Source organism: Notamacropus eugenii, chromosome 3, assembly GCF_028372415.1.
Source record: "Notamacropus eugenii isolate mMacEug1 chromosome 3, mMacEug1.pri_v2, whole genome shotgun sequence".
NCBI lineage: Eukaryota > Metazoa > Chordata > Mammalia > Diprotodontia > Macropodidae > Notamacropus > Notamacropus eugenii.
In genome coordinates this window covers 476,931,617-476,946,291 of record NC_092874.1, presented here as the reverse complement: position 1 = coordinate 476,946,291, position 14,675 = coordinate 476,931,617, and the positions used below count along the sequence as shown (strand labels likewise).

At 41.6% G+C, this 14,675-nt stretch overlaps 1 protein-coding gene across 2 annotated transcripts in view; it reads left to right on the top strand.

Moving 5' to 3' along the window:
- The window catches only part of CACNA2D3 (calcium voltage-gated channel auxiliary subunit alpha2delta 3), a 1,103,218-nt gene that overhangs the window by 673,163 nt on the left and 415,380 nt on the right, over window positions 1–14,675 (top strand). For both annotated transcript variants that reach the window (XM_072599035.1, XM_072599036.1), the window contains exon 12: window positions 11,441–11,519. In XM_072599035.1, coding sequence (XP_072455136.1) covers window positions 11,441–11,519 — 79 coding nt within the window. The remainder of the gene's footprint in view (window positions 1–11,440; window positions 11,520–14,675) is intronic.

Sequence of the window (14,675 nt, the reverse complement as noted above, 5' to 3'; positions counted from 1 at the left end):
ATTAAGGAAGATAGGACAATAGCAGTTGAGCAATCAGGAAGGAATGTTGTAGAAAATGGTGCTTGACCTGCATCTTGAAGGAAGAAAGAGCCTCTGATGAAAAGGTACAAGGAAGCATATTCCAGGCATGGAACAAAGACATACGTACCCACCCTTGCATGTGCACACATGCTCTCTCACACACTCACATGTACACACACACACATACACAAAAGGAAAAAGCAGTTCTAATTTTGATAAACTGTCTCTCAGAGCAGAGACACTCAATCTCCTGGAGGATTTCACTGAGGATTTCCACCCAAAGAGTCTATACCATCCTGATTGTTAAGCACCTCTCTTGACCCACTTTATCTTAGAAGCAGTGCTTAGAGCTTGGTCAGGGCATCAGAGGCAAAGGTCATCCACTTCATCCTGAGCAATGGCTATAGTCACTATGACTTTTGTCCTGCCATTGAACTTCAATGACTGGAAGAGAGAGTGAGGCTGATGGTTTGTGCAACTCTGCGAACTTAAATATGATTTATGTCCAAGTCAAGACATTACCCCATGATGTCTTTGGTTCTTTTCCAAACAAGAGATGAATAATATCTTAGTGGGCTCTAGTAATTCTCCCTTTACTTCCCAGGCATCTTGGTAGCCAGCTCTCTTGACATGGTACACACAGCCTCCTCCTCACCCCAATTTATAGAGGATCCTGGGTTAAGGGGATGGTTTTGTGAGACTGTATAAACAGGGGTCTACTTTATAACATGAAGACAGGACTGAGGGTGAAGGATAGCTGGTCTAAATGCACCAAGAATGTGCTACTATATGCGTTCCTTTAAATTTGATAGAATGTAATTATATTTCTAGGAATATGATTTGATCCAGGGTATCCTGAATCTATTAAATCACCACTAGTTACTGAAGGAACTGCTACAATTTGGAGCTCAGAAAAGTAGCCGCCAAGAGCTTTCTTTTCTCCAGGCTGTGGTTGAATTCTCTTCTGTTCTATTCTCTAAAAGTGACAGTAATACCTCCACATCTGAATCCAGGTTGCCATCGTAGTATTAGCATTGTTGACCTGGCCGTTTAAGGTCAACCACATTCTACAGTGGTGACATGCAATTTATTGGAAAGGCATCTGAGTTGAAGACAAGAGGGAAGCAACCTGGCTGTGAACCATTTCTCCTGCATTCTAGGAGACAAAGAGAATTCCCCATCATGCCACAGATAGTAACTGTCAGCAGTGGAATTTTAACCAATGTTCAAATGGAGTCTGCTGACCCCAAGTCTAGTGTTCTGGCCATCAAATGACTGATCTTGCTTTGGCCTATCTGGTCCTTCTGCAACTTGGAGGCAAGTTAGAGCTCTGGGGGAGACTGAACTATGGGACCATGACCACACTTCCCCTCACTAGTTTTCATTTTCCTCCTTTACTAGATGGCTTCTGGGTCCCCTCCAACTCTAGACCTAATGACTTGGGTTTCTATGACCACAGATCTAACTATTAAGCTGATGGGTCATGTGTCCTTGAGCCCAAATCGTTACTCTTGGTGGCTTAATGTATTCCTCTGTAAGATATAGAGCTTGACCTCTGAGGTCTCTTCCTGCTATGGCTTCATGATCCTTTACTTTTGACTAATGATCTGGGGCTTCCTAGCTATGTATCCTTGAGCAAGTATCTTTACTTCTTTAGGCCTTAGTTTCCCTCTCTGTCAAATGAGGAGGTTGAACTTGATGATCTCCAAGGTCCCTTCCCAGGGATCCAGGCTTATGATCCTAGATGTCTAGTTGCATGCACAGGCTCTGTAACATCCCTCTGCAATTTCAACAACTTTCTTTTGTTAGGAATTCGGTTCTGTCTTAATTATTTTGTACATTAGAGCAAACCAGGAAAGAGAAATATTTCCAGCAGATATTCTGGTTCAGCAGAGTCTGTCCTGCTGCACTGTTTAGCAGGAAGATCAATATTGACAATGATTTATGGGATATTTCTTAAGGAAAATTGAGTTTCATTATTCTTCCTCCTTACAGAAGTCAAAGTTTTTCTATAAGACTGCTTCCTCTCCACTTGCCATCAGTCAAGCCTGGTAATCACATCAAATGTTCTTCAGCTCTTTCTTTTTTGGAGATCTGGAGTCCCAGTGCATCCAGTGTACTAGAAATAAAAAGTTATCCTCCTTCTCCTTGTTTGATTCTGAGAGCATCTAGTGATGTCTTGAGAAATCAGTAAATTCAAAGGATTGCCTTAAAGGACATTTTTTGTTCAGTCATTTCCAGTTGTGTTTGACTGACTCCATTTCATATTTTCTTGGCAAAGATACTGGAATGGTTTGACATTTCCTTCTCCAGATAATTTTACAGATGAGGAAATGGAGGGAAACAAAGTCACACAGTAAGTACCCAAGACTGGATCTGAACTCAGGTCTTTCTGATTTCAGGCCCAGTGCTCTATCCACTGTGCCATCTAGCTGCTCTAAAGGATATTAGCAGAATGACTAAGGAAGGAATATAGACAATGATTTCCATCTGCCTAACTGTTACAAGATAATTTAGCTATTTCCAAATTCACAGTCTTTATAAGAGCAGCAGAGGATTCCAATATCTTTAAGCAGGATCTCTGATTTTGTGTTGAAATGCTCAGAGGTGGCCTGGGAAGGTAGATTCCATTCTTCCATCTTTCTCCATGTAGAATACTTACGGGACTATATTAGTTGAGGAAGGAAGGAAGGGAGGAAGGAAGGAGGGAGGGAAGGAAGGAAGCAGGGAAGAAAAAAATTCTAACAGTCTCATCCCCAGTTTCCTCTTTTGTAAAATGGTGATAATAACATCTAACTCTCAGAATTGCTGTGAAGATGAAATGAGATCTTGTATGTAAAAAGCATGTAAATATATGTTTAAAAACCCCACCTTAAAGTCCTATTAAAATGTCACTGAGGGATCTATAAGCTATTCGAGGCAAGAAATGCTTCATTTGTTTGCTTGTATCCCCAGTGCCTGGGAAGGTCTTGGGGGAGGCCCTCTTGACCCTTCCATTTGATTTAGTTTCTGGTTTTTGGTTGTTTTTTTTTTTTTTTTGTCTTTCTGTTTTTCTCTGATGGAAACTTTGCTTTTTTAGGTCATTTGCCAAAAAGGCTGTAGAGGAACACAATCCTCCCTTCATGGGTAGGAGGTTCACTGAGGCATCTATGGGTCTTTTCAACTTCAGTACACTGAGTGGCCACCTGAGGGAACCTCAGGCTCTGACACAGATGAACAAAAGCCAGTGATACTTGCATTGCTTTTCTGTCAGGAGCGATCAGCCTTTTGCCTTGAGCTTGGCACACACCAGTTGCTTTTCCAAGCAGGTTGCCATCTTTCAAAATTTGGAATCTCAGAAGAGCTGCAATGCCCCGAAGCAAAAATGTGAACCTTTAATGATTCTTCAGAGAAAGGAAACAGTAGAGCAGAGCTTTCCTTTTTCCCTTCAGAATTTTATACTCTGTTTTTTCCTTTGAAGGGTGTGGAGCCTGGCAGCCATTAGCCTTTACTCCAAAACAAATGGCCTCTTGGCTGTTTGCTGTTTCCTCCCACAGAGGTGGGAGGCATCAGGGTCCTGATGCCCATAGGCGCCTGGCTTCCCTCTCTAGTCACAGCCCTAGGGGGATCAGCTGTTTGCTTCTCATTTTCAGGAAAACCAGGGTCTGCAGCCAAAAGCCAATAATTATAATATTGATATTAATAATTATGATAAGAATAGCAAAAAGTTATGTAGTGCGTTAAAGTTTGCAAAATGCTTCATAATAACAATCTGATTTTATCTTTACAAACACCCCTGGGAAGGAAATGCTGTTATGACCCCTGCCTCATCTCACATCTTCTTAGAAGGCAGCAAAAATAAAGTGACTGTACTGAAAGAACTTTAAATGAAAGGAATACATAATACTTAAAGAGTACTGAGAGCTCAAAAGCCTCTAGGCAAGTCACGAAACTCCTCCAGTACCAATTTCCTGTCCTATAAAATGGTAGTGGTGGTGGTGGGGTCAGATTGGATGGCCTCTGAGATCCTTCTAGATCTTCTCCATCTAGAAGCTTCTAATATTACCTTCTGCTCTGAAACTTTTGTTTCCTTTCTCCTTCCTTCCCTTCTTTTCTTCCTCCTTTCCTTTTCTTTCTCTCTCCCTTCTTTCCTCTCCTTCTCCTCCTCTTACTCTTTTTTCTCCTTCCCCTTCTCCCATTTGCTTTCCTTTTTTCCCTTATATCCTCACATCCTCTTCCAACAATCATCTAACATTCATTTTTTTTTTCATTTCATACCCTTCCACTTGCTAGGAAAATTCAGAACCTCTGAATTACCTGGGCACACTCAAAACAAAACCAATCCCACATTAGCCTCCATGCCCATCAGTGACTTCCTGATCCAGCCCATTAACCTCTCATTTCCTCTCTGTCATGGACTGAGACTGGCAGAGCACAATTTTTCTTTATCCAATCTCTGGAATCCAGGTTGGTAACTCGGTTGTCTGATTCTTAAGTATTTCAGAAATGTTTGCTTTACAACATAGACATTAGGGAAGAAATTGTTTACCTGGCTCTGTGCACTTCACTCTACCTCAGTTCACAACCATCTTCCCAGCTTTCTCTGAAGCTTTCATCATTTCTAAGAGCATCGTATTATTCTAATGTGTTCATTGACCACAATTTGTTTAAATATTTCCCAACTATTCAGAACTTCTTTACTTTCCAGTTTTTTTGAGGGGAGGTGCCACCACAAAAAAGTTCCTATTATTTTTGTACAGATAGAACCTTTCCATCCTTCTTTGATCTTTTTAGGATATGTATGCCAGTGGAAGAGTGGGGTCAAAGAGCATGTACCGTTTATTAATTTTATGGGAATAGTTCCAAATTGATTTCCAGAATTGTTGGATGCTCCCCCAATAGTATATTTAATGTTCCTGCTTTCCTTCAGTCTTTACAATATTTGCCATTTTCTTTCTTTTCTTTTTCATCTTTCCAATCTGATATATGTGAGGTCAAACCATAGAACTGCTTTGACTTGCATTTCTCTAATTTGTAACTTTTTTTTTCCATATGGCTCTATATGGATTGGTTTTTTTCCCTTCTTTCTTTAAGTGTATGATCAATCTTATGATATTATTCAAAGACAAAAACCTCAATGCAAACCAACAAGCATTTACTAAGCCCCTACGTTGTTCAAGGTTTCCTGCAAGGTTCTGTGGAGACATATTTAAAAAGAAAGAGAAAATGATCTTTGTCCTGAAACTTACATTCTCCTCTAGGAAAATGTGTGCCCAGTCAAGAAAATGCAAAGATCATACAAAGTAAACATATAGCAATTGCAGGGGAAGTAAACGAGTTTCAATGAAGCATGGCAGTGACATTTGAGCTCAGGTTTGATCAGAGCCAGGGGTTCCAAAAAGCAGAGATGACATCAATCTATGTATATGACAGAGAGATTCCTGGACTGAGGCAAGTTCCTGAGTCCAAATCTCTCTCCTCTACCATTTGTTATCTCTTGGATTCTGGGCAAGTCTCTCCATCACTCTATGCCTCAGTTTCCCTATTTGAACAATGAAGAAGTTGTATGTGATGGTCACTAAGGTTCTTTTTACTTCCAAAATCCAACAATCCTGGGATTCATCCCTAGAGAGTCAGACAGATGGATGAGTGTCCTAGACGTTGGTAAATCCTGCCCAGATATGGACCTAGTTTTTATTTGACTATAGATGGGAATTCATGTTTAAAAAGTTCAATATATAGCGTTCCCATCTCCTGAAGTTTGTTTTTTCATGAGATGACAAGGGTTCCTGCTTCACTGTAATTCATAAAGCCTACCTCGTTGCCTGCTTCTGAATCCATCATAGAATAATTGATTTAGAGCTAAAAGGGACCACAGAGGCTACAGAATTGAGCCCCACTTAGTAAATCTCCTGAGGTCACATAGGTAGATGGTGTCAGAGGAAGGTTTTAAACCAAGGTCCTTGGACTGTTGAGTCCAGCTAATCCTGTCCCTATCTCCCAGGGAAAAGATCAGTGGTTTTCCTTTCCAGGAAAGTTCCCTTTGAGGTAGATGCCTTCTTGGGCCATACCATTTTTGGACAATTTCACTTCTTCTTAATTCTTGAGAGTTCAAGGAATATAGGGGGCCTCAGCCAAGTAAGAAGCCTGTGGGCCTAATTAGAGCAGCCCTGAGAGGTCCCTTTCCTAGGGATCTGAGGGAAATAGAGCATGTGTCTCCTGAATCCAATCCACCAAGCCAGCAATTATGATTGTGTTTGTGGTATTAGGCTTATTAAACACTGGGCAAGTAAGTCAATTAGTTAATCCATCAACAAACATTATGAAGTATATTGTCTCCGCAGGTTAGTCACTGCTGAGAATGCAAAGACAGAAGCAAACTAGAGCCCTGGCCGTAAGAGGCTGGTATTCTACTGAGGAGGAGAATGAAAGGTCCACACTACCTCTCCTGAGTCTTGTTGGGAGAGGCTTTATATCCATTAATGTCCATTCTATTGATGCATTTTCACAAAATATATACATATATACGTATATACCCAAGAACAGTTGATATACTTAATTGGACACATAATAGTCTATCAAAGCATGTGTGGTTCAGCATCTTTTAAATCCCTGGAATCAATTTATGCTCCTGATCATTTCAACTTGAAATATAGATTTCTAGATGACTGAAATCAGCACTTAATTATTTTATGTTTCTCATTTAAAAAGCTGCTGTGGTACACATGTATCATATATCACAATCCTTTCACATTCATAATCACATAAGTGATTGCTTGAAGAACTAGGTTTAATTGGTTCTGTGAATAGTTGCAAGAAGTAGGTTTGCCAGAGAGGCTGAAGGGAAGACTCAGGAAACCTTCCACGTACTGATTCCCACATCATAGAGGTTTGCACCCCATTCCACTCTGTAGCTTAGTGGGTGCCAGGATTTGTTTCATGGAAGCTTTGATTTATGAGGAAGTCTTTTTGGGGATTTTGGAAAACAATGAACAACAGGAGAACATAGTCTCCTGGATAGTCTCCTGTACCTTGTAAGAAGCTCCAGATTGTTCGAAAGTGTGGTTGCTTGATTCAGTTCAATTCACTTCAGCATTTACTAAGTGTGGAGTATGTGGTGGGTCATTTACCCTAGGACTTGGGAAAATAAAGATGCAAGCAAAACAGTCCCATCCACAGGGAACTTGCATGGGACATGGGGTGGGAAGCAGAGAATATGCTGTACACTAGCAGGTATTTAAGAGTAAAGTAATAAGCATTTACAAATTTATAAATAGTAATTACCAAATAATCCAACTATACTACAAAGGAACACAAGGGAATTTCAGAAACAGAAAGGACTCATCAGCGGATGGCAGTTGAGTTGTATCTTCAAGGGAGCTAGGGATTCCGAAATGATGGAAAAAGAACTGGATTCAATTATCCCCAAATGGCCGCCATCTCTCGCCCAAGTCAGCTGTTTCACAAGCAATCTGGGTGTAGTGAACTAAGGCCATCTTTCATACAGGCAAAAATTTTGGGTCTTTGGACCACTTTGATATTCAGAGCCTGTGTCCATGCACTTAATGAAGCAAGTGGTCTTAATGGCTCCTTGGACCAGAGAGATCTAAAAATCTCAAGAATCCATCAAAAATTTAACTCAATTCAAAAGTATTTATTAGGCATCAACTGTGCAAAGTGATAGAAAGTAACAAAACCAGAGCAAATTTCATTCAATTCAATTTAATAAGAATTTATTAAACAGGGGGGCGGAGCCAAGATGGCGGAGTAGAAAGACGCACATACACATAGCTCCGAACCCACAACCCACAGAACGGCTAGAGGGGACCAACTCACAGTGAATTCTGCACCCAGAGGCCACGGAATATTGGAGTGAGGGAGATTTCTGTTCCGGAGAGACCTGCAAACCTCTTGCGGGGGGTCCTTCGCGCTGTGGACTGGGCGCCGGGACTGGGAGCTGAGTGCAGCCCTGCAGCGGCCGCGACACCGTGAGGAAAAGATCCGAGCGGGCTACGGGGACGGGATCTCCAGCGGCCGCGCGGGTCCCTCCACTCTCAGAGGGACCTGCAAACCTCTCACAAAAGGTCCGTCGCGCTGCAGACCTGGAGCCTAGCCCTGCGGCGGGCGCGGCTCCAAGAGGTACAGATCCGAGCAGGCTTCAGAGACGGGATCTCCAGCGGCCGCACAAGCCCCCCCCACCCACAGGTGACGAGAGTTGGTGAGAGAGTCTCTTTGGCGGGTCGAGAGGGGAGTGGGGTGCCCCCATGGCTCGGGCCCCCCTGGGAGATAGAAGCTGAGAGGCGGCTGCAGACAGGGGCTCCCCAAGCGGGCTGGAGCCTGGATCCATTGTGGAAGGTCTGTGCATAAACCCCCTGAGGGAACTGTGCCTGAGAGGCAGCCCTGCCCCGACCTGACCACCTGAACTTAATTCTCACACTGAATAGCAGCCCTGCCCCCGCCAAAAGCCCTAAGGCGGGAAGCAGCATTTGAATCTCAGTCCCCAAACGCTGGCTGGGAGGACCAGGAGGCGAGGTGGGTGTGAGGAGAATATTCAGAGGTCAAGCCACTGGCTGGAGAGAATGCCCAGAAAAGGGAAAAGAAATAAAACTATTGAAGGGTACTTTCTCGGAGAAAAGACACTTCCTCCCTTCCTTTCTGATGAGGAAGAACAATGCTTACCATCAGGCAAAGACACAGAAATCAAGGATTCTGTGTCCCAGCCCACCCAATGGGCTCAGGCCATGGAAGAGCTCAAAAAGAATTTTGAAAATCAAGTTAGAGAGGTGGAGGAAAAACTGGGAAGAGAAATGAGAGGGATGAAAGAGAAGCATGAAAAGCAGATCAGCTCCCTGCTAAACGAGAACCAAAAAAATGTTGAAGAAATTAACACCTTGAAAACTAGCCTAACTCAATTGGCAAAAGAGGTTCAAAAGGCCAATGAGGAGAAGAATGCTTTCAAAAGCAGAATTAACCAAATGGAAAAGGAGATTCAAAAGCTCACTGAAGAAAATAGATCTTTCAAAACTGGAATGGCACAGATGGACGCTAAGGACTTTATGAGAAAGACAGATATCACAGAACATAGCATGAAGATTCAAAAAATGGAAGATAATGTGAAATATCTTATTGGAAAAACAACTGACCTGGAAAATAGGATCAGGAGAGGCAATGTAAAAATTCTGGGACTACCTGAAAACCATGATCAAAAGAAGAGCCTAGGCATCATCTTCCATGAAATTATCAAGGAAAACTGCCCTGAGATTCTAGAACCAGAGGGCAAAATAAATATTCAAGGAATCTGCAGAACACCGCATGAAAGAGATCCAAAAAGAGAAACTCCTAGGAGCATTGTGGCCAAATTCCAGAACTCCCAGGTGAAAGAGAAAATATTGCAAGCAGCTAGAAAGAAACAATTCAAGTATTGTGGAAATACAATCAGGATAACACAAGATCTAGCACCCTCTACATTAAGGGATCGAAGGGAATGGAATAGGATATTCCAGAAGTCAAAGGAACTAGGACTAAAACCAAGAATCACCTACCCAGCAAAACTGAATATAATACTTCAGGAGAAAAAATAGTCTTTCAATGAAATAGAGGATTTTCAAATTTTCTTGATGAAAAGACCAGAGCTGGAAAGAAAATTTGACTTTCTAACACAAGAATGAAGAGAACCATGAAAAGGTGAACAGCAAAGAGAAGTCATAAGGGACTTACTAAAGTTGAACTGTTTACATTCCTACATGGAAAGACAATATCTGTAACTCTTGAAACATTTCAGTATCTGGGTACTGGGTGGGAGTACGTACACACACACATGCACACACGCACACATACATAGAGACAGAGTGCACAGAGTGAATTGAAGAGGATGGGATCATATCTTAAAAAAAAATAAAATCAAGCAGTGAGAGAGAAATATTGGGAGGAGAAAGGGAGAAGTTGAATGGGGCAAATTATCTCTCATAAAAGAGGCAAGCAAAAGACTTATTAGTGGAGAGATAAAGAGGGGAGGCAAGAGAAAAACATGAGGTCTATCTCATCACATTCCACTAAAGGAAAGAATAAAATACACACTCATTTTGATAGGAAAACCTATCTCATAATACAGGAGAGTGGGGGACCGGGGCACAAGCAGGGTGGGGGGGAGGATGGAGGAGGGCATGGGGAGGAGAATGCAATCCGAGGTCGACACTCATGGGGAGGGAAAGGATCATAAGAGAATAGAAGTAATGGGGGACAGGACAGGATGGAGGGAAATATAGTTAGTCCTATACAACACAACTAGTATGGAAATCATTTGCAAAACTACACAGATTTGGCCTATATTGAATTGCTTGTCCTCCAAAGGGAAGGGGTGGAGAGGGAGGGAGGTAAAGAAGTTGGAACTCAAAGTGTTAGGATCAAATGTAATGTTCTTACCACTGGGAATAAGAAATACAGGTTAAGGGGTCAAGAAAGCTATCCGGCCCTACAGGACAAAAGAGAAGACGGAGACAAGGGCAGGGAGGGAGGATAGAAGAGAGAGCAGATTGGTCACAGGGGCAACTAGAATGCTTGGGTTTGGGGAGGGGGGAGGGGAGAAAAGGGGAGAAAATTTGTAACCCAAAATTTTGTGAAAATAAATGTTAAAAGTTAAATAAAAAAAAAGAATTTATTAAACATCAACCATATAGAAAGACATAAAATAAAAAGAGAAACAAATCTAGAACAAATTCAACTCAGTCCAATTCAATAAATATTCATTATGCACCAACTCTACAAGACTATATGACAAAAAGAAACAAATCTATAGCAAATTTAGCTCAATAGAAGTACATAAATATTTTTTAGCTCCTTATTGTATCCAGAATTTAAAGAGCTAAAGAAACAGTCTTTGCTGGCAGGGATGTAGTATTTGCACAGTTAATTTTGAAAATAACAATTGAAAGAGAGAAGTAGTTTTAATAACTGAGCAAAAGACAGATAGTTTTAATAACTAGTCAAATCTATGGAGATATGTGACTATGTTTGTCTCTAGGCTTCCCATTGGAAGTGGCACTGGAGACAAACACAGTCACACATCTTTATTTCCAACTAGGCTTGTCTAGGATTTCTGGAGTTTTGATCCCTGGCACTTAGCAGAAGGCCTGACCCAAAGCTGGCGTTGAAAAGGCAAGACTTTCACAGGAGAGAAAGGATTTGGCATCTCCTCTGGCTGGAATCAGTGCGTGGATACCTCCTCTTCTCCCAATGACAACCACAGCCATATGGCTCCCAAAACCAAAGGGCCCTATGCACCTTCATTACCAAGCAGTCCCACTCCAGATCTCTTAACTACGTCCCTATAGATGTGAAGCATGGAGACATCAATAGGGAGCTGAACCACCTGGGGCTGGGTCAGGCCCAGCATATGCCATGTTGCCCCAAGGGAAAGTTAATTCACTCTTTGTGCTTTCAGGTCCGTGTCTTTACCTATCTGATAGGAAGAGAAGCTGCATTTGCCGACAACCTCAAATGGATGGCCTGCGCCAACAAAGGTTTGTTTGCCATCTATGGCTGTGATGTGAGGGGAAGGCAATGTCATGCCAGGGAATGGGAAGCTTTTCAATATTCTAAAACAAGTGGAGACATTCTTTGAAAGAACAAAACAAAGACTACATTTAAGTGAGTTTTGAATACTCTTCCTAAAAAATAACTGACTTGTAAAAAAAAACAGAAACAAAAAAATAAAACTAGTGAAATCATAAATAAAAAATAAAATATTTTAAATAAATAAATAATTATAAATAAAAAATAATCTCTGTAATATGTCACAGAAATTTTTCTTGGGGGGAGGGGGATATACCTCAATAATCACTTTAGAGAAATTCTTCTCTCTTCAGAGATTTTAATCCAGGTTCCACCAAAAACTAGTTGTGATAACTAAGTCAAGTTCCTTCTTACCTATGACCCATAGTTTCTTCATCTGAAATTGGAGGGGGATGGAAGGGATGGCCACAAAACTTCCTTACAATTCTCCAATTTTGTGATTCTATCCTCTATTATTTTTTTGTCCATTCTCTGGCTTGGCTCCCTCTCAAACATCAGAAGTGCCATCTGGGTCTAAATAATGAACTTGGCCTTGATTCAGGGATTGAGGCAGGTCATGAAGGGAGGAAAGTGGATTGGGGCCCAAATTTGGTGTGAGCTAAATGGCCATCCAGCCACAAAATCATTGTGAGACAGCAGTGCCCTGCTCCTAAGGAAAATGGGAATGCTAACTCCCTGTCTGAGGGATGCCTTCTCCCATTTTCCCCCTTTCATTGTGGTCTTGAAAAAAGAAAAGCAACCCAAACTTCTCTTTGCAATTTTTTGTTGTCATTTGTGCCACATCTAATTAGGATGCTTCCCATCATCCAGTATCCATTTAGTCACGGGTTATTGTTTTCACCACTGTCTATGTCCAGCTGATGGAAATTACTGAAATTGTAGTCTTGTCTTAATCAACTAATATTATGCCATACTTCAGTTTTAGTCATTGTTTACAAGGAGCCTTTGAAGAAGACTTTTGAAGATGATTTAACCAACAAGTCCTTTTTAGGGACTGCCTTAAAAGTGGAGTCCTTTGGATTTACAAGCCCTGAAAGTAACTCTTCAACAATCCCAGGAGACAATGGAAGGGAGACACTGGACTGCACCATCTGGTGCAAGATGGCCTCCATCTGCTTCCCATTCTATACCCCTCCACCAGTATCCATCAGAGGGCCATAACCTGAGAGCTAAAGAAACTTTAGGGGTCATTGAGTCCAGTTACTTAATTTTACAGATGAGGAAATTGAGAAGTAGACTAGCAAAATGATGCCAAATCCTTTGCACCTTCCAGTAGCCCTTGCTACCTCCATCAGCGTCAGTTTTTGCTATTTGCAGCATTATCATTCTAGGATTATATGCCATATTTCATATTTTGTAAATCACCTTACGTATATGATCTCATTTGTGTCTTGCCAGCATCTCTGAGTCTCAGTTTCCTTATCTATAAAAAGCAAGTGTTAGTTAATATGAGATAATCTCCCAAGGCCCCTTTCTCCTTCAAATCCATTATCACATGAATAGCCCTATAAGCTAAACACTGATTGGTTGGTTATTGCAATTCATTATCAAAGAGGACCAAGATAAATACTAAAGGTAGCACTATGTACATTTCACATATAATCACAGCCAGTCAGACGTTGGATTTGAGCCTAGTTCATTCTAGTGCCTCCTACCAAATGAGTCCCCTCATAACCTGCCATGATTATTCTCTTTATGGTCTATTTCTGCCCAACTCTCCATCACCAGTAAGCTTTCCTTGGCCCTCCTCTCAGTTACAAACCCTTTCCTTCAATGCCAGGCATGACCTAATCCTAGGGCGCATCCCAGATCCTTTGCCTCTAAATCTCACCCTTTTCTTACTCTCCACTTACTCCTCCTCCTCCTCATTGGTTTCACCATCTTCATTTCTCTGGTGTTCCTTCTCAGGAATAGAAGGCCATTGTTTATCTCATCCCAGACATGAAGTTACCATCTAAGTATGAATTGCTATTCTCAGTGCCCAAATAAAGATGGGTTAGCGGTGGCGCCAGTGATGGGGCATTTAGACCTAGTAACATCAGTGAGCCAGGTTCTATCAATGGCCATTAATTCAATCACTGTTTACAGTCTCAGATTGTTCGAGTTTGGAAAGCAACATAGCATTTTTCATGTCAAGTAGGAGGAGGTCCAATGCTCCCTCTTTCACACAGCTCAGCTGTGACTTGGCCAAATTCTTATACTGAACAGAGCATGGTAACCCAGGAAATCAGACAGGCCCCAGAAGCGACAATACACAGCTTGACTGAACAACTAGGACAAAGTCTAAGTCTGTTTATGGCACAAGAGTTAAGGTAGTGTGGATGGCACTGAGGTCAGTGACCCCCAAATCAATTTTCCTTGCAGGGATTTTCCCATTGGAAACCTAGAAACCAGCAGAGCAGTTTCCAAAGCAGACTGGCCTGTGGCTAGCAGAACTCTTGGCTTGGAAAAGGTTCTCTGGGGAAATGCACACCACCTTGCTAGAATTCTCCAAATCCTGTGATCCAATGGCAAAACCATGAGAGCCCAGAGCCACGTTTTTCTTTCCCATTGTTTGCATAAATAGGGCATATCTAGAGGGAGCTTGGCTTTAATGAGGCAAAGCAGCAAACCATTTAAAAAACATTAAAGCATTCCCAACCCTGACTCCCCAGTAGAACTGGTTATATAATCTGCTACTCTCATTTTCCACTATTGGGTAGGCGAGTGCTTTTGACAAATCTAATGCTGGGAGATCAGTTCAGATATCTGGAGGTAGGATGGGCAGAAGAAAAATTCCCTGTTGGGTTGGATGCTAGAGAAAAAAATAGGCAGCAACTATTTCTCCAGCTACAGTCACTTCCATTGGAAATTGTGTGAGTTGTTTAAACAAAACACAGCAAACAAACAAAATTGTACAAATGACCATTATTAAAAGCTAGTTCAGTTATTCCTTAATTGATAAAAGGGACTATTTCTCTGGCTGTGGTTATAAGATTATAGAGTTAGGGCTGGAAGAGATCTTAGAGACCACACAGTCTAACTCCCATCATTTTACAGATGAGAAAACTGAGCCATAGGGACGTTACATAACTTGCCTTGGGTCTTACAGTTAGGAAGAGACA